Genomic DNA, 23,328 nt, shown 5'->3' on the forward strand with positions numbered 1-23,328 from the left:
TTTTGATCATGGAGAGGTTTACACAGCACTGGGCCTGCTGGTGACAGATGTAGTCCAGCTGTCTCAAAGGGGGGAAAAGGATTCTTGCACTTGAGCTGGCGGGGCGCATCGAGAGGGCTTTAAACTAGATTTGAAGAGGGAGGGGGATATAACCAGGCTCACTAGAGATGAGCCTAGGGGTGGCATGCCAATGTTGGGGGTGAAATCAATAGCCCAGCTCAGTGCATCTACACCAATGCAAGCAGCATGGGCAACAAACAGTTTTGGGCCCCTCACTACAAGAAGGACACTGAGGTGCTGGAGCGTGTCCAGAGAAGGGCAAGGAGGCTGGTGAAGGGTCTAGAGAACAAGTGTTGTGAGAGGCAGCTGAGGGTACTGGGGTTGTTTAGTCTGGAGAAGAGGAGGCTGAGGGGAGACCTTATTGCTCTCTGCAACTAAATGGAAGGAGGTTGTAGTGAGACAGGTGTCGGTCTCTTCTCCCAAGTAACCAGCAATAGGACGAGAGGAAATGGCCTCGAGTTGCATCAGGGAAGGTTTAGACTGGATATCAGGAAAAATTACTTTACTGAAAGAGTGGTCAGGCGTCAGATTAGGCTGCCCAGGGAAGTGGTGGAGTCACCATCCCTGGAGGTGTTCAAAAAATGTGTAGATATGGCACACTGGGATACGGTTTAGCAGACATGTGGTGATGGGCTGATGGTTGGACTTGATGATCTTAGAGGTCTTTTCCAACCTTAATGATTCTGTGATTCTGTGAAATGTTTTTGATCTATGCAGTGATCTTAACATCTGTAAAAGAAAGATGCCCTCATTTCACACACAGAAATACCGTTTGAAATGTAAACACCTATACAGACACACTGATTTGTTTAATTAGAAGTGTTGTGGGATTTCCTTTTGCGCTTCACTCTCTCTCTCTTTGCTCTGCCCTTTTGCCATCAGAATCTCTTATATTTTCTTTTTCTTCTCCTTTCTGTTGCCATACTTTCTAGTTACGTTTATGTTCTTATTTTTTCCCCTGCCATTTACTTCATATCTCTTTCTCACTTTATCATCTCAGTTTTGTGACAAGCTTTCTAACCATATAGTCTGAATGGTTATCAAGCACCATGAGCCTCTTGGACCCCAGTGCCAGCGGCTCCCCCTACTCTTCAGAAGTTAGAAAAAAATGGGGGGAAAATGGTTTTAGTGATCTCAATGGCAACACTGTCCCTGATTTAAACACAGCTAGGATTTCAGCCATCATCTAGGTAATTTCTCTGAAATTACCTGAAAAATTAGTCTGAAAAAGCAATTGGACTGTTGTGACAGCAGAATCATCAAAACGAAGAAAAATGTAACCATTGCTTCTGGATCAGAAACAAGAATCTGGGACTTGAAGCAGTGAAATAAAATAAAAGCCCTGAAGTTTTGCTACATAATGTGCATTCTCACTGAAAATAAAAACTTGTCTGTGTTATTCACGGAATTTTTTCAACCCTCACAATGTAAACAGATGTATGTTGCTCCTCTGTCAATCAAGATAACATCAATCTGTTTCTGAAAAAGGCAGGATCTCACCCCTCCTCATTGCTCTTATTTCAGCCAATAGACAGCATTTAATACTTAACTAGATGTACTTATGATTTAGTATTTATCTTTTTTTTTTTTACTTTTTCTTAAGAATTTGAACCCTATACTACTGTAGCATCATAGCTAAAAGTTACAATTATAATAAAAGTACAGGAAACTTCAATGGTTAAAATCCCAATGTTGATATTAACTTTATGTAATGATAGATTATAAAATTTTCTATACACATTTAAATGTGTAACTTAATATTTTTATATTATACAGTGAAATTAATTTGATCAGAGATGTTTTGAATTGTTAATCTGTTAATACATTTTTTACATCCTCAAAATCATTGCAAAATAGACGAGATTTTTTGAAAAGAGATCAGTCATAACGCACAGAAAAGACTTCGTGCCATAATAATAAAACATGCTACGCATTTCCAAATTTCATCTTAGGGATCAAGATAGTGGCTATGGGTTTCAGATTTTGGCTCACAAAATGGACAGACTGCTAGTTTTTACCATTGAGTTTATCTGCAATGATGTAGAATGCCAGAAAAAATACGTATGTATGCAACACAGTAAGTAGTGTCAATAATATAGATACAAAGTAAATAATAGTGTAGATTAGGACAACATAGCTTTTGGTACTGTCACAGATGTTCTATTTTAAAAGTCGTATCAGAGATATATTCCAAACACTGGAATCAGATTGGTTATAACAGATGTTTATTCATCAATCAGCAATCCTACCTTTCTGTTTCAGTTGTGGAGCCTTTCCTAGCTTGTTTTTGGCTGCTATATCTTTCCACTTTTCTGGACTGCCTGTGAAATGACATGTCAGAAAATAAATAAATAAAGAAAAAGAATACAGAAATATGAAGATTATTTATTAACGTATTATAAAGGTAATCATAGAAATGGTTGACAGATGAAAAAGTGACAACTATCATCATGAACAGGCTGGTGAACTCAAGGTTTAAGACACATGGTCCTGAATAGGTTTGATTGAGCCTGATGGTGTGAAAGTCATGAGGTACAAAAACAGTGGAGATGATAACATTAATCCTGACCAGACCTGCGGCTAGTTCCCACTTCACATTCTGTATTTGATTAGAAACAATGCCTCCTAATAGGCCATTTGGCCTTCTCTTAACAGAATGAAAAGCAAACGCAGAGTAGACAGCAGGAAAAAAAAATATTGCAGGAAAGACCAGAAAATACTATTGAAACATGAACTCTAAAAATTGCTTTTAAATCTAAATTTCAAAAGCAAAACAAATGCTGCATCATATTAGATTTAAATAATGCTGTCGCTATATTAACAAAAACTTGGCTTTTCAAAACTCTCATTGTATTAAAACCTGTTAAGGTTTTTTAAAACTAGTTTAGAACATTTTTTTTTTGATAGTCAATATAAATAAGTTAGAAGTTTGTTCCACTGCTTCACTCTTTTCCCCACATAAACCTTTTACAGAATTCACCTGACATTTGGATAGCGAGGCACTAGTTACCTCTGACAACCTAAGCATTTACTTTGAAGGTAAATAAGAACAATGAACAGTAATGTAAGTCAATAAATATAAGAACGAAGGTAAAGAAGCATGTTTCATCATTATGGCCCAAGACTATAAATATACTACAAAAGTGTCTGCAAGTCTTGTGTGTTCCAAAATTTCCATTAGTATCCATAGTAATGTGAGCATTTAAAAATTAGGATTTATAATTTTAAAGCTCTGATAATCATCAATATATATCAGTGTTTTAGAATAAAAAGTGCAGACAGTATTTCAGGAATGGTCAAGAACAGGGAGCGAAGATTATTCATTGATACTCCAGAAATGTTGACAAATCCTAACTTGCACCTTACACCGGTGCAAAAAAAATTTACAGGAACTTGCAAGAAAATTATCTATCTTATATATTTAACTATAAAAGAATTACTGTGGGCAAAACAGATAAAAATAATATTTTAAAAAATATTTTCCTTTTAAACCTTTGTGGAAGAGTAATCCAGTGTCTGAACTGTAAGACACCTAAACAGCTGTAACACCAAATTATACCCAAAGAACTTAATCACAGTGGATGTTCATTATTTGTACCCACTGCAATATTTGATGAGCATTATATTGTGACGCAGTATGCTCCAGAAAAAACAAAATACTGCAGCAAAATACAAAATGCTTTTTGCATGAGCAGAGCTCATTACCTGATGCTTTCTGGGTTTTAAAAGAATATGTTTTTAGCCAAAACTAGTATCTTGGATTAAAAATTAAAATCCTCTTTGTCCTCAAACTATTTTCTCTAAATTTATTTTTGTATATTCTCATTACTTTTTAATTTTTTTCCTTACCACGACAAATACAAGGTGTATACATAGGGAAACATATTAAACACTGCAGCTTTACTTAAAACTTAAGGTTAGTAAAGTATTTCAAGTTATGATTACATCCCCTGAATACAGTAGCATTATCACTCAGGTGACGTCACCCTCTTCATTATCTGTTTGGCTGGTTACAGTGCTCATTTTCCTCTTACTTCTTTTGTCACTTGCTTAGACTGTGACATTATGCAAAGCAGAAAAAGAGCAGATAGTGACTACTCTTTGTAGGATGGAAAAGCTGAGAGCAGGAAATGCTTTCCTGTGACAAATGACAAAGTAATATATAGCACTAGTGAGCTGAATATACTTATTTCTCTGCTATCTGTGCTGTCTTTACCAGCTGCACACATTAGAAATACATTTAAAATCACAATTTCTTTTGTTTCCTTCCTCTTGCTAAGATGATGCAGTATACAATTCCATATAGCTCAACAGCCTACTACAGCATTTGCAGTCCTGGCACAGCCTGAGCACACTGCAGGCACTGGCAGGTACATATTTACAGGTAGGCATCCTTTCATGCCTGTATACAATGTATGCAGAGTGCACTGGGGATAACACTCATGTCATACTCAAATTTACTTCTTAAATGTACTTTATAGGGGATTAAATACTGTTTACAAACAATACATGCATATATGTCCTTATATATAAAGAGAAAAAAAACTAAATATGTGAAAGTATTATGCAGAGCATAAGAAGAATATACTATAACCAACACCTCATTCACTTGGAACTACGATTTGAGTAAAGAAGGATACCTCTGTGCTGCTCCAGGTTTAGCACTTAGGTGGTCTACACTGTCCTGTTTTGGAATGCATGACTCCAGCGTCCTTGTTCTTCACATAGTTTGGAAACATGGATGTGAATTTGGACAGAATGAGCAGAAACGGAGAGATGGTCACATGCAGCGAAGGTGGAGACATGCGGTCAAATACATAAACCAAAAGCATTAAGGCACTATCTGCTGAGAAAGACTATATTTGTCATTTCCCCTTCCATTGTTTTAAACCATACACTTTAAGGAAATATTAAAAATTTTAGACATAATAGCAACAATCTAAGATACAATAAAATAAAGAATGAAAGCCACAACAATATTTTTTAAAAACCTCTATACTCCACGTGCTGAATGGCAGCACTGTGTCTTAATAGTTGCCATTATCCTTCCTGAGAATTAATCTAGTCTTGTTCATTAGATTAATATATAAACCTATATAGAACATCTTCTCTTAGGAATCTGAAAATGTGTATATCGCCACTATATCGTGAAATTCTCCTGAAAATGCAAGTAAATGTCATGATTTCACATATTGTGATGAAAACTTCATATTCTGTTGCCAGTCGGTCTGCTATAGTAATAATTAACTACTATTTCAATAGCAAAGTAGAATAACTGACTCAGCTTTTTTAAAAAAAATCAAAGTTCAGAATATTTCCTAATGTCTATGTTCTTTTCATTTTTGCTATAGCTGCTTAAGAGCCTCAGAATTTGTACACAGCTTTCAAATTGGCATAAATATTAGCTTGTTAGTTTATTATTACTTTTTTATGGAGTATATGGCAAAAAATTATTTTTTCCTGATGAGGTCTATCAATATAAGATATTTTTTCAAATATCTAATTTGGCTGTTAATAACAAAAGTCAGCAAAATCTGCAGCCTACTGATGATCTAGGGTATGTAATAAGTTTGCATCTATACCTGCATTATGGTGAGGAAATGCTAAAACTTCTCTTTAGGTCTTAAAGCTACTAAACTGCCACACCAAATCACTGATCAAAAAGGTCTTGTTACATATACAGACAAGGACTATATATATATAATTTAATATACAGACAAGCTATTCACAGTTCATGTTCCAAAGACCCGTGTGCCTTAAAATATTTTTCCTCTGTTGAGTGTAAACAAAATCTACACACAGAAATATTATAATATTGCTATAAAAATGAAGAATTACTATTCCTAAAGTGACAAAATAACACTTTAATAAAATTCAGTATCTAACATTTAAAATTTTTTACTACTGACTTGTACAAGACACCTCACAGTTTGCAGTGAGTCTGTTCATTTAAGTAGCGTTAAAGCCATCAAGAATGTCATGTTCAATAATTCCTGATTTTTCCTGAAGATTTCCGAAAGGCTGGATCTACATAGTATGTGAGCTGGGAGGTCACAACTATGCTGAAGTCTTGACATCTCCTCACACTCATTCCTAGCACCTTAATTCATGTCTCACAAAACTGCCTCCTTCATCAAGTCACATAGTGCTGCTGGAAAGATGGGAAAGGATCATACAGGCCAAATCAGTCTGTCACTGGCAGTGCACGGCACACCTCAAGTTCCCTTTGTGAAAGCACCAGAAGGGTGCTTGCTCCACCGCTGGTTTCAGGATGACTCGTGGACAAGCATTCTTACAGATGCATGTCTGACCTCCAAAAACTACTCTTAACTGAAAGCATATGACAGTTAGTTTTTTAAAAGGCTTATTTTATCCAGTCTCGGTTATATGCTGAAATTATATGCAGACTTCTCAAAAAGAACAGTCTGAACACAGTCCCCACCTATTATTAAATGCTCAACTTTGATTCTCCTTGTTTTTATCATCACTTACAATTTCACAATTTTGCAGTTGTCCGGTTACCAGAAAGTCTTTCACCTTAGACAGGCCTTCTAGTTCTAATTTCTAATATAAAATAAAAAAAAACTCCCAACAATGAAGCTGCCAAATTCAAAACAAAACCCATTCTTTAAAATTTCTTAAAGAAATACATTATACTAATCAAATACTTGTTAATTCTTAACACTGAAATAACATATAACCCACGTCTTCATCTTGTCAAGGTACATCAAGGAGCCACTTTTTCTGATACTCAGGTGAATGAATTCCACAATAACAGCATCTTGCCAAGACCTTTACTAAAATTTATATTATGAATCATTATCAATAATTACAATGTTGCAAACACTGGTTTTAAATAATCAAAATTAGAAATAATGCATTAAGTCATGTTTAAGAAATGTGTTCAGAAATAGATCTTCTTGATTGCACCCTATATGTAAATCAGGCCAATTTGTGAGTGTATTCCAGATTTATTTTAAAGACTAAGATGACATCTGTCAAAGTCAATCTGTGAAAATATGATTTGAAAGCAGTGATAAGCAGCTAGTTAGTTACCCCGCTGATCCATCAGACACTCATTCCCTGACACCCACTGCATCAGCTGTCAAATTGACACAAGCACATTATGAAAAAACATAAATTATAGAACTGAGTGTTGGCCAACTGTCAAAGCTATGGCAAATAATCAGAATGAATATAAACCTAACGAGTAGAATACAAAGGTAAAACATCTTTGATCACCTCACTGATAATCTCTCTACATCCACGGTGGGCTATTATTGTGTATTGGGCATGCAATGCAAAGAGCCCAGCGTTCTCCGAACTTCTCTTAATCTGGGAGGAAGGCCCTGGAACTGGGAGGCAGCAATCAGTCATCAGGACTGGGGTCAGCCTAAACTCCTTCTAGGTTCATCAATAACTGCACCGCTGGGATTTGGTGGCCAGATTACCTGCAAGACTTCCAGGCACCAGACGGCACCAATTTCACTAGGAAAATTCGACTGCTGTTTCTCCAACTCAAAATCTTTACCATAACAGATTTTACATCCTGCAGAGGGTTTCCTGGAATATGTTTGCTAGCAGGTATTAGATTATTTCAGTCTTTCTCTGCAAAACTTTGTCTGACATCGAAAGGCTTACAATTCTGCATTAAGAATGTCAGTATTTAAATGAAAAACTTATTTCACTGATATGTGATATAATTACAAATAATTTTAGTCACTTCAATGACAACAAGATTTTATCAAGTCTGTTCCACTGAAGTCAAAGACAGTCTTTCCATTTACTTGAAAAATGGGAAGTGAAATTACTTAAAAATGCCTAAAAGATACAAAGCGTATATATAAACTATTAATAGTTGTCCCATCAAGCGGATGTATTGGCAAAATTTCTGGAAATGTAGTATCTGTAAAGAGGGACAATTTTGAAATAAAGTTTCACAAATTTAATTTTATAATTCATAATACTGCCTTACCCAAATAAAAAAGAAATGCTATCCAAACACAATTACGCTCTTCCCACCTTGTATTATTGGAATATATCCAGTATCAAGCAAACAAGACAAATTACAGTACAAATATAAGCACTGTGGATAGATTTTAGCAGAAGGTAAGCACTAGAACTACAGTAACTGAGTTTTATCCGTATACCAGTCTTACAGTTTCAAGCACAACTTTCTAAGATTTTATACATACAGGGATTATTTACACAAACCACCTGCGTCCTGTCATTTATTGTAACACAAAAAATTTGAAGGAAAAACTTTGAATTTGCATCTCAACAGAAATTATAATGTCTCTCCAGATCTATCTGGAAAAAAAAACAAACTACTGCCAAAGCAATGGAATACCAAATCTGATTTGAACAGAAAGTTCATGACAAGAAAAAAACAAAAGTGATTCTATTAATCATAGGTGATATTCAGCATAAAAATTTATTGAAGGTACTGGTGTTTTTAACCAAAACCTACCTTGTTCGGAAAACCTGCTCCATGGAGACCATCCCGATTTAGGACAGAATTTAGGAACAGTGCCTTTTTTTACATATATCATCTAGCAATTGCTACTAAGACTTGCAACATATCTGTTTGTGAGGGTTTTTTCCCCCCTTTAGGCACAATTTGTTAAAAAAAGGAAAAAAAAACATTAAAAATAAACACCTAGACAAGAACAGACTCTACAACAAATATTTGTCATATTATTAAGCACCACAGTGAAAACACCACCAACATTTACAGAAGCAGGTGAAAATAGACTAAAGAACATTAACACAGATGATGTTCTGTTGTATTAAACATCTTATTTCACGGCTTGTGACCATTCAGGCAAACAGAAAACTTAAAAAGACATTAATTCCTAGGTGCTTTATAACAGTTCAACAAAATGTAGCGATGATACCTAAGCTGCTGTTTTATTTTGGGCTTCTGGAGGTTGTAAGTGTGTCTCTACATATATGCATACTTCTAAATTTCAGTATACTCCTCAGAGTGCAAGATGCAGTAAGCCACTTTTCAAGTGGGAGGAGCTGACTAGTACCTGTCATCCTCCGGAGATGCATGCTGGATATGAATCCTGGGACTAGTAGGTCGTCTCCTCTCTAGGGAGGGGGACCATCTACCCCTGTTTGCCCGTTCAATAAAACAGGAAAAAAACAGGATATTTAGTTTGTGATAAAATTAAATATATGGGATTTGGGACTGGAAAAATACCCCAAAAAGTAATAAAAGTCTGTCATTTAATTATTTTCTAGCAGTTCTCTATTTCCAAGTGTACTGTTCTTCTGGCTGCTTACTGCAGAAACGTTACAGCTGAAACAAAGAGCACGTATGTCTGAAGATGCAGAATTTAGAGAGATATAAATCTTTTACATAGTTTACCATTAAGTTTTTACATATTGTCAAATGCTAGACTATCTAAAAGCCTATCATTTACATAGAAAGTTGTAATTCCAAAGTGGAAGATCTTTTCAAAGACGGTACAATGGTCATTTTGTGTCACCTGCTGGCTGGTATTTTGTTAAGTCCATCTCTCCTAGCTATTTGCACTGAAAAATGCATTCTCAGTAAAAATGTAGGACTGTGAATTATAAGAAAAATTCTAAGGCATAAAGTGACTCTTTTCTGGAACACAATGACAGAGTAAAGGTAAATTAATTAGCTACAGCTAAGCTACATACGTATGTGTACAAGTGCCGGAGTAACTTTTTTTTTATTTTAAAATATATATTGAAAGTGTGTGCAGCCAGCTGCTTCTTCTGTTCATTTCTCTGTACCCCTGCAGTACATGCCAGCAGATTATGTTATGTAAATAAAATTAATAAAAAGGACCTGAACTGTGAATGAAAACTAGCATCTTACATTATTTTTTTCTTGAAAAAGCTCATTTAATTTAGAATGATATTACTATTCTACAGGCTGATGTTGCTTATTTTGTTGGGATGTTATGTGGTCGTAATACTAGAAGTGTATGTATAACAATTTACAAAATCAAAATACACTGATTAATTTGCAAACAGCAAAATGTTTAATAAACTCCGCATGACTATCTAATATTTCACTTTCTGAGGCATCCTTCCAGTCCACATCATAAGGAAAAGGGTTTGATTTATGGAACATGCAAATAACAAAGGTTTCAAGGAGATTAGCATCACTTGAACAGTTAGGTAGAGCTTTCAGAAGTTTCAAGAGGCAATAGGTTGTTAGTAGCTGGTTTCTTTTTCTCTCCAAAGCAAGAGTTAAAGAAAATGCATCAGTGCACTCAAAGCCCTTAATATGCTGATATCCACTATAAATATTAGACAGCATTTGATAGAATTAACCAGGTCATGCGGTATGAACTTTGAGAACGTGCTCTTTCACTGAATTTTGAACAACCATGAGCCACAGTACAACACAGACAAACGTGCAATAACTTCTTCTTTTAGATGGTTGAAAAGAACCGGAAAAACAATACACTGCACACCTAATGCACACGGTTATTTTACTGTACATTGTTTTCAACGTAAATGGTGATATTCAACACAACTTTTAAAGGCATGCAAAACAAACACCTAACACTTCAAACTTACTAAAAAAACTTAGAAAAATCAACATGAAATCAGGACAGGTCTTAATTTGAACAAGTGACAGCGCCAAATTCTGTTATCTATGAGTAGGTAACTGGTAACTGTTCAGTTTTGTATCTTGTTTAGGTGGTAGTGACCAGCTGATAGCAAATATCCCGAAGGTCTTTGGAATGTTTTGATTCCTATTGCAGTGAAGCACTTCAGAACAAATCTAACACAGCTGCCAGGCTGCATTTTGCAGATATGGTGACCCTGTTGTACACAAACTAGTCCCTGGGCTGTGCTCCTCAGTTCTATTTGCTCAGATCTCCACTAACTAACCTCTCAGAACCAAAGCATACAAGCAGTAGCAATCTGTACAACTGCTCTTGTGCTAACTGCTAACACACACAACAATTGCTTGCAACACAAGAAACTCAGAAGGTAAATAAAAGCCCCACTACATATTATTAAGCAGCTATCACCGGCTCCACTCTTAAATCAGTCTGGGAAGATACTATTATGATGAGACACCACTGCTGCCTCAGTTCAGACACCGCACTTCAAACTCCTAGCTACGTGCTTTCCTGACTGGAGGCTGGGGATCATAGACAAATTTCTCCGTTCTAAAGAAATGGTACCAAATTTACAAGGAAAAAAGCAGAAATTTTAAGAAACCACGAAAAGGACAATAAAAAAGTCACACTAAAAGAGGTAGTAGCAGCAAAAACATTTTCAGCGGCATTAGAGTATATTTACGACTATATTCTAAACTAACATATGCCTTGCAGATCGTCACAGGAACTTCAACGCAATCATTTTGGAAAAAACTAGGTGGGGGAAAAAAAAGAAAAGACAGTCATGGTGCAACTGGATAGACATATTAGTAGGGGATGGATATTTTTGAGTATCCTAGTGTATACTGTGTCAAAGAGAAATATATGAAGGATTAAGTTCTGTACCAAACCATTCCATTTACCAAAATATTTTGGCAGGCCTGTGTCAGGGCAAGGTCAGTTTGCCAGTGAAGTTATACACTTTCCTTGCTCAAATGATGAAGCTTACAGCAGTAGGAAAAGAATGTCTTTTTTGTTGTTCTTTTGTTTTTGTTGTAGTGAAACTAAGAAGACTTATCATATATACTGCTGAAAGTATTTTTCTGATGGTATATGTGGGTCAGCAAAATGACTTCTACTGGCGAAGTAGGATCTTCAAAACCAGTAACTACTCCAACCATTCAAAACGATACAAATGATGTATAGAGTTCAAGGATCAAAACCATTTCCAACAAATCATTGACACAGAGAAACAGGGCTCTACTGTCCATCAGTTACACACAGCCAATACCTTTTTGTTAAAAAAAGCTCAAGGGGAGCATTTTAACTCTTCATCTGAAACACAATATTATTTAAATGCTCTGAGACAAAAGGTTGGGGGGAATAAGTAGAAATAATTTTCCATAGGTGAGTATACTCCTAACTTTGTGGAAGAAAATATACAATGTCACATTTAGAAGTCTATATTTTTAGGACTAAAATTCTCTATTTTTAGGACTAAAAGTCTAAATTTTTAAATAAAATCTACAATTCCATTCGGGGAGGGGAGAAACATCATGAAAACAACTAAAAATACCCGCAATATAGGTCCCTCAAACTTAATAATAATCTGTATAGATTGGACTTCACAAAACCATATAGTGCTTCTCTTTGCTACAAGCAAGACCAACTCTACACCTGATGGATGTTTGCCTAATCTCTTCTCAGACAGTCTCCAGTAATGAAGTCAAGACAACCTTTCCCACATGATCTATTACAGTGTTTCATAGAATCACAGAATGGTTTGGGTTGGAAGGGACCTTTAAAGGTCACCTAGTCCAAACCCCGCTGCCATGAGCAGGGACATCTTCAACTAGACCAGGTTGCTCACAGCCCCGTCCAACCTGACCTTGAATATTTCCAGCGATGGGGCATCTACCACCTCTCTGGGAAGCCTGCTCTAGTGTTTCACCACTCTCACTGTAAAAAAATTTTTTCTTACATCCAGTCTAAATCTACCCTCTTTTACCTTAAAACCATTACCCCTTGTCCTGTTGCAGTGGGCCCTGTTAAAACATTTGTCCCCATCTTTCCTATAGGCCCCCTTCAGGTACTGAAAGGCTACTATAAGGTCTCCTTGGAGCCTTCTCTTCTCCAAGCTGAACAACTCCACCTCTCTCAGCCTTTCCTCACAGGAGAGGTGCTCCATACCTCTGATCATTTTTGTGGCCCTCCTCTGGACCCGCTCCAACAGGTCCATGGCTTTCCTGTTTCATTATACTTGCTTTCAAAAAAGCTTTCCTACTGTTTAAGATGAACCTATCTTACTGTATTTTAAGTCCCTTATTCTCATCTTGTCCAGTACAGAAATTAAATGCTTTCTACATACTTTGAACTTAATTCTGTGTTCTTCAAACTAAAGAATCCTCTATCACTATACGCAGCTGATCACTAACCTCATGTTAAATTGCAAGCAGATACATTCAACAGTGTAGAAGTAAATCTTCTAAAATTACCTTCCTCCAAAACAAAAAGATTAATTTGGTGGGTTTTATACATTAAGTATAAAATCTTCCTCCAAAAATTGGATTGTATTGAAAAACATCATCTATGTTAAAAAAAACCAGAAAAAAATTATGTCCTAAGTCCTCTGTCAGAGCCACACAGATCATAATATTTTCAACAAAACTATCATGGAAAATTTGAATACAAATTTCCTAAAAAAAACCTTCTCTGCACCCACATGAAGTATTCCAAGTCAAAAGCAGTTATGTGGAATTTTTCTGGATCAGACCCACAGATGGTTTGGCAAAACCATGTGTTTAGTAGCAGTGGAGGCCATCAACACAGACTAAACACTTTTCTTTACAAGGAGCTCATGAAAAGTGCTACAGATTCTTTGCGGTACCTAATGGACAGAGGTTGCTAGACAGGAATTATAAATACATAATAGAACTAGTTAACATCAGTGACAGATGCGGTTTTGAGTATAACATTTTAACTAGATAGTTTACAATTGCTAGTTACTGTCTGATTGAATATTTAACTTGATAGGTGGCATCTTGAAATAAAAGTACAAAACATAGTGCTCATGTCCATAAGTTATTACATTAAGTAGCTGCTTGTAGATGAATACAGCTGTATATATCTACACACTTAGTTATTACTATGATGCTACAGTATTTTTAAAATAATCTAGAATGGTATCCTGTATTTCATTCTGAGTGGCCTTACTTCTGCCATACTTTTTTTGTTTTTTAATAACCACGTATATATTACCTATTGTATCTTGAGCTCAATCTCAAAAAGGAATGAGCCAGTGTAGATCCATCTGAGATATCTCAGCAGAACATTAGTCGCTCCTCTGCAACACGGGCACAACTTGAGAAGAGCAAAGTTCCAATCAAGGAACTTGAATTCAGGTGGAAGTGGGGTGGAGGGAAAGGGAAATTTCACAAAAAATTAGGAGAAACCTTAGCTCAAAGAGATAAGAACATTTTTATTGCCTTTCCTCACAGGTCCTCTCCCACAATAACAATAATAATGCAACTGTTATAACCACCATACTGTGGGTTGACTGACAAAGCAAGTTGCATTATTAGCGGCCACACTAGTTAAACCCGTATTGCACAAATGAAATTGTAAGTCCACCATATTCCCACTCAATGGGAACCAATCATTGACTTTAGTGAAGCTAAAATCTCACTCTAAAATGGTACAGTTCTTAGACAAAAATGCAGAAGGTGATGAAAAATTCCCTTGTGGAACAATTCCACCTGTCAAACACACCAGCCATACTTGGTTCACCTAAGATTTTGAACCAAGCTACTGTAATATTAAATATTTAGAAAGCATCCATAAAATGCTTACACAATGTATGTGACAACAATATTTCATTTGAACTGCAGACATGTCTTCTTAAGCCTTAATATAATGTCACAGAGTGAAAAAAACTTAATGCAGTGATTTGCCTTGTAATTGCAAAAGCAGATGCAGCAGATTAGATTGAGCAATGAAGTTTGGCTGTTTTGTAGAGAATACATCACTATACAAACCATAGCTCTGGTTTGAAATATGAGAATTTTGTTATAATTTATCAATTACATCACCGCCTTAATAGCAGTCCACAGAACAGGCAAGAAACATAGGTAATACTTTTTAGCAAATGGTGATGAAGACTAACAACAAAGTGGTACTTTGTCAAAATACTTAACACTGCAATGCTATTATCAGCATACTGAGGACTTTTGTAAACAATGACATCAGCTTGAACTAAAACACAGAAAGAAGCCAGAAGCGGTTATAAACCCCAACACACAATTTACATGACATACGTGAACACAGGAGCAAAAATGTCTACAAATATCAAAGCAGACAGGAATGTACAAGAATGTAGAGTACTCATGTGAAGAAAAACAAAACTGATAAAGATCACCAGCACAGATGACAAGAAATTCATAAGTTTTTATTTGATACCTTTCTCGTTCTGGTGAATGCAAACTAGTATCTGGTCTCAAGCAGGTGGTACTAGCACTCCTAGCCCTGTCAAGGGAGGGCTGTAGTTCACTAGTGCCAGTGCATTGCATCCAATGGTAGAAGAGAAAGAAAAAGAAAACAAAGAAAGGAATACAATGTTAGATATTAACTCATAAAATAATGCTCTCTTTACAGAAAATGTAGAATCACAATGATTTAATTAAGGAAAACATAAAAGAACTGACTGGATGACAATGTCAAGATTGTTCAGAAAATAAAAGCAAACAAAAGACTGCTAGAAATTTTTCGCTAAGATCACTGAAGTGCTTAAAACTGAATGAGAGAACAACATCCACCTGTAAGAAAGTGGAATAAGAAATATCAAAAAATAAATTTAAAAACAGATTAAAAGCAGTAAATCTTAGGCCAACATAAAAGGATGTGATACACTACATTTTATATGAAATCACTTTACAGAGAAGCTCATTTATTCCGCAAATCCATACATGATACCAAACAGTAGGGAGGAATTAATCCTCAGTTTCTTACCTAACCCGTAGGTCATCTCCAAATTTCGGTATTCGTGAATTAAGGCAATCACGAAGAAGTGAAATATCCTGTCTAATCACTGATTTGGTCTTAGCATATGCAGGAAGAGTTGAGCTTTGTAAATTAAAATTATTTAAACAAAATGAAAAGAAATTTGACACGTAACCGAAATCATATACATAAACAAAAAAATGAAACAAAGAAAAACATGCAACATACAATTTTAAGAGTGAACAGAACAGTGAAGAAAATTCTACCTAAGTACTTTTTTTTTCTTTTTTTTTGTAACATAGGGGTTCATTTAGACAGTTATATGAAATTATTTTAGGATTATATCCCTTATCTCAGTTACAAAAACTGCATGAAACATTTTAATTTTTTTTTAATTTAACCAGGCTAGACTATTTATTTTTTAAAAAAGAACTAACTACTTAAAGCAGACTCAGCACTTCTTACCTGTATAGGTTCCAATGAGTACCATTTTCTAGTAAAGGCATCTTGGGTGGTAAAGTTTTATAGTGCCTAATAGAACTTCTTGAATGAGGTGGAACAGAAAAGAAAAAAATAACCACACAAAACCATGCCAGAAATAAAAAGACAGGTAAAGGTAAGGAAAGACCGACGAGAACATAAAATAAATGCATAATATTCTACTGCACTTAATAGTTGTAATGAGTAGATTTCTCAATGTATGTTTTTCTCAGCTCAACTACTGTGATGGCTGTCTTGGGGACAAACTTTTGTATTTATTACTTTTGTTAATACAGTCCACAAACTCCTGTCAATACTAGTACAGCTCAGACTTTTTCCTTGTAATGAAAGTAACCTAAATTCCATTTTTAGAGATCTTTAATCAAAATATACAGGTTGTTATAAAGGATTAGGTTGTTATTAAATTTGCTGTTTATTTGTCTCAGTAATGCTTTTTTCAGACCTACAGAAACTTTAACCTCTTGGGTAGCTAAGCATGAAAAGCTTGTCAAGAGTGATATATATATATACATATATATATATATATATAACCACAAACTCAACTACAGATGTATTAGCATCTGGCATTTCTGAATGTGGAAGTCTTTTTGAAGTGGTGTATCAGCTTCAAAATCTAACTGTAATTAAATGCTATTAATAATAAGCCAATTAAAAAACCTAGGAGATTTACTACATCAGCTAGCACAGCAGCACTCTGAGATGCTATACGACAACTGTCTAATATCATCACTTGTAGTACATGAGACTTTAGAACAGGAGTTGTTTGCTTTATTATCCAGTTCTGCCCAATGAACAAGGGAGAAATTTAAAGGCAGAAAGCAGCTGCTGAATGGGAATCATGGCCATTTAGTAGTTAAGGGTTAATAACCCAATTCTAACAATTTTCCACATACCCTACAGGACACCACTGTGGGGATATTAGCACAAGGACCAGCAGCCTTGAGAATTCTGCAGCTTCAAGAACAGTCTGTCCCTACAGAACATTTTGATTCCTATCAAGGCTTGGACCTGAGCACCACAGATCAACATTACAAACCCGGTTGTCACACACAGATGAAACAGCTCTCTGCCTGGAAACCCTACTGTGTGTAAAACCCTGAGGGATTTAGCAGAGGAGCTTTGGCCCCTCTTGTACACTGCTAACATCTCTACCAGAGGTCACTGTGACATTGCAAAGTTGGAATAAAAGAATGGCTGTCCATTGAATCCTGGCATACTAACAGAGACTACCAATCAAAGTGAGCGTGACCTGCGACAAGGACTATGACCATCCATGGTCTATGGCACAGGTACACATGTCCTTCCACCATTTCTGCTATTAGTCAATAATTGCATACAGATGGACAGGATGGACGCTAAGACTAGTATTATTTTAAACTAGCATATTAAACTAAACATATAACTTTGTAGCTTGGACTGTCTCATATTAATATTTCTTCCATTTAAACATTTCTTTCCCATTTTAAGCTGAAGCTGTCTCAATAATTAAAACATTAGTCAGCAAGCTGCCTAGAAAACAAGGATAACACCTTACAATGTTTCTAACATGAACAAATGTCAGGCCACTACAAATGAGCAAGGACAAAAGATGGCAACCAATGTGCAAACCAAACTTTTGTTGAAAGGGTTATTGAGACTTTTCAGTCAAGGATGGATATTGGTAATTTTCCGAGTATTATTCAAACTTGGATTAGGCTGTATAAACCTCAGAGTTAGATTAAAAAAAAAAATCAACCTATTGTCTTCTATTGCCCTTTGATTCACCTTCAATATGTTATTAAAAGTACCATTTCTGTTTTATATTATACCTTTATTGTTACTTCAAAGGAGTGAATTTATTACTTTCCTTGATCATAAAAAAATAACTACAATAATTAGAATACGGAAAAAGGCAAGAAAGGGCTGTATCTCTGAGTTCAGTGTAGCTCTTACCTAACTCTGTTGCTGCCCATGCACAATTTTTAGTTGTTTAACCGGCCAGACTGGTTAGTAGACTTGTAAAACTATGGGAAATCTATAGTGGCTGGGCAAAGTGGATCAAAACTTCATAATTCAATATTTACTTTGTCATTGAATAACTCTAAAGAAAATTATAAACTTTAAGAAGGAAAGGAAAAAGCATAGAGCTGGGGACAAGGACTGGAGTGAATCTGTAAAAGATGAAGCAGAAAGAAAGGCCATAGGAAAGAGGCAGGAAAAATTACTATTACATGACAATAAACTGACATAAAACAGAGTAAAGTATGTGATTAACCTTTAAAACCTAAAATGTTGACGAAAGCCTTTTTAGCTGAAGTGCGAGAATGAAACCCTTTCTACTGACAATGAAAACTTCAAATTTAATTTAATAGCTTTGCTGATGGACAGATTTTTTTGTTTTGTTTTCATATTTACTATTTTACCTTTATTGTGCCTTGTAACAGAACCCTATCACAGCATCTTTGATGCTGTTTCAAAATTGACGAAAAGAATTAAAGCAATCCAAGATACATTAAAAAACTACTCTGCAGGGGAAAATCCTACACCACTTAAATTAATAAGTACATCAGACTACACGGTTTTAAACATTTGATAGTTTTAAACACACAACACTGATATAAAAGTCTTAGCAATATCCAGGTCCCGAACAGAAAAATAACTACTTGGCTGAAGTAGCTGAATGGTTAATTAATTAAACTTCAACCTACATTTCTACTGATTCTAACTGGAAGATTTTCTACACAATCTGACACGCATTTTTACCAAGGTTAACAGACATGGTGAAAGAAAAGGGGAGGTGGCAAAGTTACAATTGTTAAAGAGATTTCAGTCCCATTGAGTTTCACAACACTGGGAAAAGCTGAGACAGAGAGCTTCAAGATTTGGACCGAGAGATTAATGAAGACTGAAGATGAGCCCAAACTACAAAGTTTATGCCTGGATCTAATTTATAGCACAATTTGTAGACGAAACACCTAGTAATATGAGATCCCTCAAATCTGGGATTCCCACTGAGCCCTCATTAACCACTGTTCTTTCTCTACAGGTGATGAAAATCAACATGAGATTAGGTGTCACAACAAGTAAAGATCTGTGGCTTGTGTGGGGCTGTAATATAAACATAAAAATGCAAATCAAAGAAACCATAAAAACAACTAAAAAGGAATGTTTAAAATTATAACAATACTGTCATGCATTGAGAGATCAGGACTTCTGTGACTAGACAAAAATCTACCACAAAATACAACTGCAAAATCTGAATTTCTTCAACTGCTTTAATCCTTACTACTGAAGTTCACAAACATACGTTTACATCTCAATTTGAATTAAAACAAACCAAAAAGAACAGCAGACACCTGGACCACAATGTACTAGGAAGTTCTTTACTTACTGGGACTAAATACCACTACAGAAACGAGGTTGGGCACACAACGTATAGACAACTAACCAGGTGTGTTCATGATTACCGAGTTCCTGTATTTACCTGATGGTATGTAGGCACTCTGCACTTCTTCCTCGTTTTGCTCTGGGCAGCATAAGAAGCTCACTGCACAGACAGGATGGGTGGTGAGTGAAACAGATATAATTATGAAGCATTAGATGACATGGGTTATGCCAATGATATGCAAATGAAAACATAAATAGAAACAAGAAGCTTCTAATCAGGTAGATAGTCTGATAATGTTGAAACCCACACTGCACCTCTCAAAGAATCGGCCAAAAAATGCCTATGGTAACTGCATTTTCAACAAATTCCTTTTAGGATAGCACCTAATGTTGTGAGATTGCTGCTTTTAAAATTCAGAACTATGGTTTCAGAGTTCTTCATGACAAAAGGAATCCATAAAACAGCTACATTTCTCTAATAACCTCCTTTCTCATAAACTAATTAATGAAGAAATACTTCAGAAAAAAAAAAAAGAATTATGCTTGTTGTTTGTTTTAGGTTTTCTTCCTAAGCCACAAAAACATACATTAAAAAGCAGGGAGTGTTTGCTACTAATTTAATGATGATTGGTTTATGGGAAGAGTAACCAGTCACACTTTTGGGAAAAACAAAAATGTGTTCCCAGGAAATATTATGTTTGGCAAAATATAAATCCTGACCCATAGATCTTTACAGCATTCTGTAATGCAATCCTAAATAAACAAAACTTTTTTTTCTATTCAGCCATCAGACTTTTTGTTTCTTACTGTTAGCCACCTACTCTGTTTTTCATTTACTGTAACTAAACACATGCCACAGCCAGCAAGATGGTAAAATTAATACATATTTATGCCTATGGTAAATATGACTATGACATGAAATATCCCTTGGATTAGTCTTGTAGTTTTACACACTTCAACCCAATCAGAAAGAGCAAGCTTCAAAACTCTCAGTTACCATAAATATGAAATCAATGCCAAACTTCATGGAAACATGCTGTTTTAAAAGAAGCAGGGAATCATATGAAGTACTATGGCGACAAAGAGAGAAAAGATTACAAAATAGATAAAGCAGCAATTGTCCAATGTGTTTTGTGCTTCACGCCATTACGACCCATTTAATTGATGCAGTATAGGTAACATTTATCGAAAATTCTAAACTGGCCAGGTTGAAATAATGGCTTGTTAGTCACGTGATTTAAGTTTGCATCTGGAATGACTAGCCTGATTTTGATGCAAGAAAATGTATTAAATGTGAACTGAATTTTTTTTTTCTTTTTAAGCAAAATTTTCATTCATAAGCTCAGAGGACTGACAGAATTTGTATGCAGGTTTTTTTAAGGGTTGCAAAGTAGATGCAAAGTCCACATCAAATCATGGGGTACTTCATTAATATTTACTCTACCTGTGCTAAGCCAAAGAGTATCCATTGTAATTGGCCCATGGCAAACAGCAATATAAAATTTATCCAGAGAATGGATATAAAATTCCCATATCCACCTTGAAATCTTCAAGTAAAAAAACACAAAGCAAAAGAATCCATCACAGCAGATTACCGATAATATAAGAAGATACTCACAGTTCTATAATGAATTGAGACTGGTTGGGAGACATTTAAAATAAAGCTTATTATTCTAAAAGAAGTGTTTTCTAACATGAGGATTTCAGTACTCACATTAACAGGCTTTATTTAGGAGTAAAAGAAACACTGAAGTTAAACGGGCCATGCCTTTGAAAATTCGATGGTGATCCAAAATTCAAGTAAAGTGTACTGCTTAGATGGATTTCTTACAGAAAAGGTTTTCTTAACAATTTATACACACACACGTGTATCTAAGTATAAAAATGTATATAAAAAAGGTGAAGTGGTCAAATCAGTTCCACTGGAACATTATCACACCAGATGCTTTAGTAAGAGACAACAGTAATTATTTTTACAAAGATCCATTCAGAATATTCAACATTAATTTGGGACCATTAACAGATTGAGATAATGGTCAAAAGTAATCAGTAACTGCAATTTCTGCCTTGTAACTATCCAGCAATTAGTCGTCTTTCAAGCCAAGTTTATGTTAGCTGTCTGCATGAACGTACTCGTTTAGATGAAGGTTTTAGTAAATGAACACCACATAATATTAATATTACTATTGATACTAATACATAACACTGAATAAAGATTTTCAAAAATCCTTGGGTGTATTAGAGAATCTTCCTCAACAAAAGCTGGTTTTGGTCTTCCCTATGACACTGCTCTTATATTCTGAAAGACAGTGAAACCTGCAAGAGTTAAAGTCTCCACAACTGAGGAAATCTGGGGGAAAGTTGAAAAGGAAAATGGGGAAAAGGAGATTACTGCAGACAAGATTATTACTCAAGCAGAGTAAGTAAACAGACCCATCTTTAAACCCTGCAGAGAAGCCATGTGCAGCCTTCATGTCTGATCTCTAAACTTCTGAAAAGTGTTTTCTGAATATTGAAAAGAACCAAACACTGTGTCTTACTCCTCTGAACAAATCCAGCAGCCCACTGCTGCTGTGGCTCTGGTCTGCCAGCTCACCTCCAAGCAAGCCTCTATGCAAGCCCTCCTCTCCAAGCATAATCCATGCACATATCATTGTTTATATCATGGTTTGAGACTTTACTGGAAGAAAATTTTCTAGACATTTAACTGTTTATTGCTTCTGACAAAAGCTACTTGCTAACGTCTCTTCCTCTTCAGGTTTGCTGAATAAGAAATCTATTCAATAAATGTTTTCAGGAATCTTTTGAACATATCACTACTTATAATAGGTAATAACATGAAATATTTGCAATGTAATAACATGAAATATTTGCAATAAGTGGAAATTACTTTAATTAGCTTAACTACAAGTCTGACTACTACCTTTAAAAGCATTTCAATTCACCTCTGAAAGGAAATTCAGTACAACAATCCAACTTAGACAATTCTGCACATACTTCTTGCCTGTAAAGCTGAATTTTAGTGTTCCAAATAACTCATTAATTCCCTTATGTACATTATCACGTTAAAAAAGCAAAACAGGCAAGATTATATACAGAACTGAACTAGTTTAACTGCAAAAGACATCTGTTCTTCAATTTCTGTACTGCTTCATAACTGGACAAATAGTTCCAGAGATTTTTATGGCTTATTCTTTACATGTTTTCACATACTATGAAATTTATCTTCTGTATTTAATTTACTGGAAAGGTTTTATAATCATTACTCAAAAAACAGTAACTTACCACTAAAAAAAAAAACAAATACATTGCTAGGACAATTGATCTTATACGAATGGTAAAAGTTTGACATTATAGTTTAGCTATATGGTTTTTTTGAATTAAATAAACAATCCACAAACATTGATCATCTGTGTGACTGTCGTCATTATGTTTCCCAAATACTGACCTGAAATAACTTTTTAAACATTTTTCAGCTTGTGACTGTCGTCATTATGTTTCCCAAATACTGACCTGAAATAACTTTTTAAACTTTTTTCAGCTATAAACTAAATTCTCATTTTCTTCCATTTTATGAGAATATATTCCTAGACACCTGAAAGCAACACCTACTAGGAGAGACTAAGCATTCTCTGAGGACTGTAGCCACTACACGTATTCCAGGGAAAGATGTGTATGTGTCACGCATCTAAGATTGGAGATTTTTGCTAATTATAAGCACTGCAACTATCCTTGCTACACTTGGGTTCCGTACCAATTTCACCGGAGTGTTACATAAGATGCTGTGAGAATGCATATATAGATGTCC

General features: G+C 35.3%; 1 protein-coding gene across 38 annotated transcripts in view; it reads right to left on the reverse strand.

Moving 5' to 3' along the window:
• Positions 1-23,328, reverse strand: part of RIMS1 (regulating synaptic membrane exocytosis 1) — a 355,813-nt gene that overhangs the window by 103,143 nt on the left and 229,342 nt on the right. For 10 of the 38 annotated variants that reach the window (XM_075414557.1, XM_075414516.1, XM_075414517.1 and 7 more), the window contains 5 exons: positions 19,618-19,680; positions 15,114-15,203; positions 9,096-9,179; positions 4,701-4,778; positions 2,310-2,381 (listed from right to left, as the gene is read on the reverse strand). The exons of 5 other annotated variants lie outside the window; for them this stretch is intronic. In XM_075414557.1, the coding sequence (XP_075270672.1) occupies positions 2,310-2,381; positions 4,701-4,778; positions 9,096-9,179; positions 15,114-15,203; positions 19,618-19,680 (387 nt within the window). Of the gene's footprint in view, positions 1-2,309; positions 2,382-4,700; positions 4,779-9,095; positions 9,180-15,113; positions 15,204-15,662; positions 15,777-16,118; positions 16,197-19,617; positions 19,681-23,328 lie in introns of all 38 variants that reach the window. 23 more of the 38 variants (XM_075414544.1, XM_075414527.1, XM_075414539.1 and 20 more) reach the window with 6 other exon arrangements.

This window comes from Opisthocomus hoazin, chromosome 2 (genome assembly GCF_030867145.1).
Source record: "Opisthocomus hoazin isolate bOpiHoa1 chromosome 2, bOpiHoa1.hap1, whole genome shotgun sequence".
NCBI classification, from domain to species: domain Eukaryota; kingdom Metazoa; phylum Chordata; class Aves; order Opisthocomiformes; family Opisthocomidae; genus Opisthocomus; species Opisthocomus hoazin.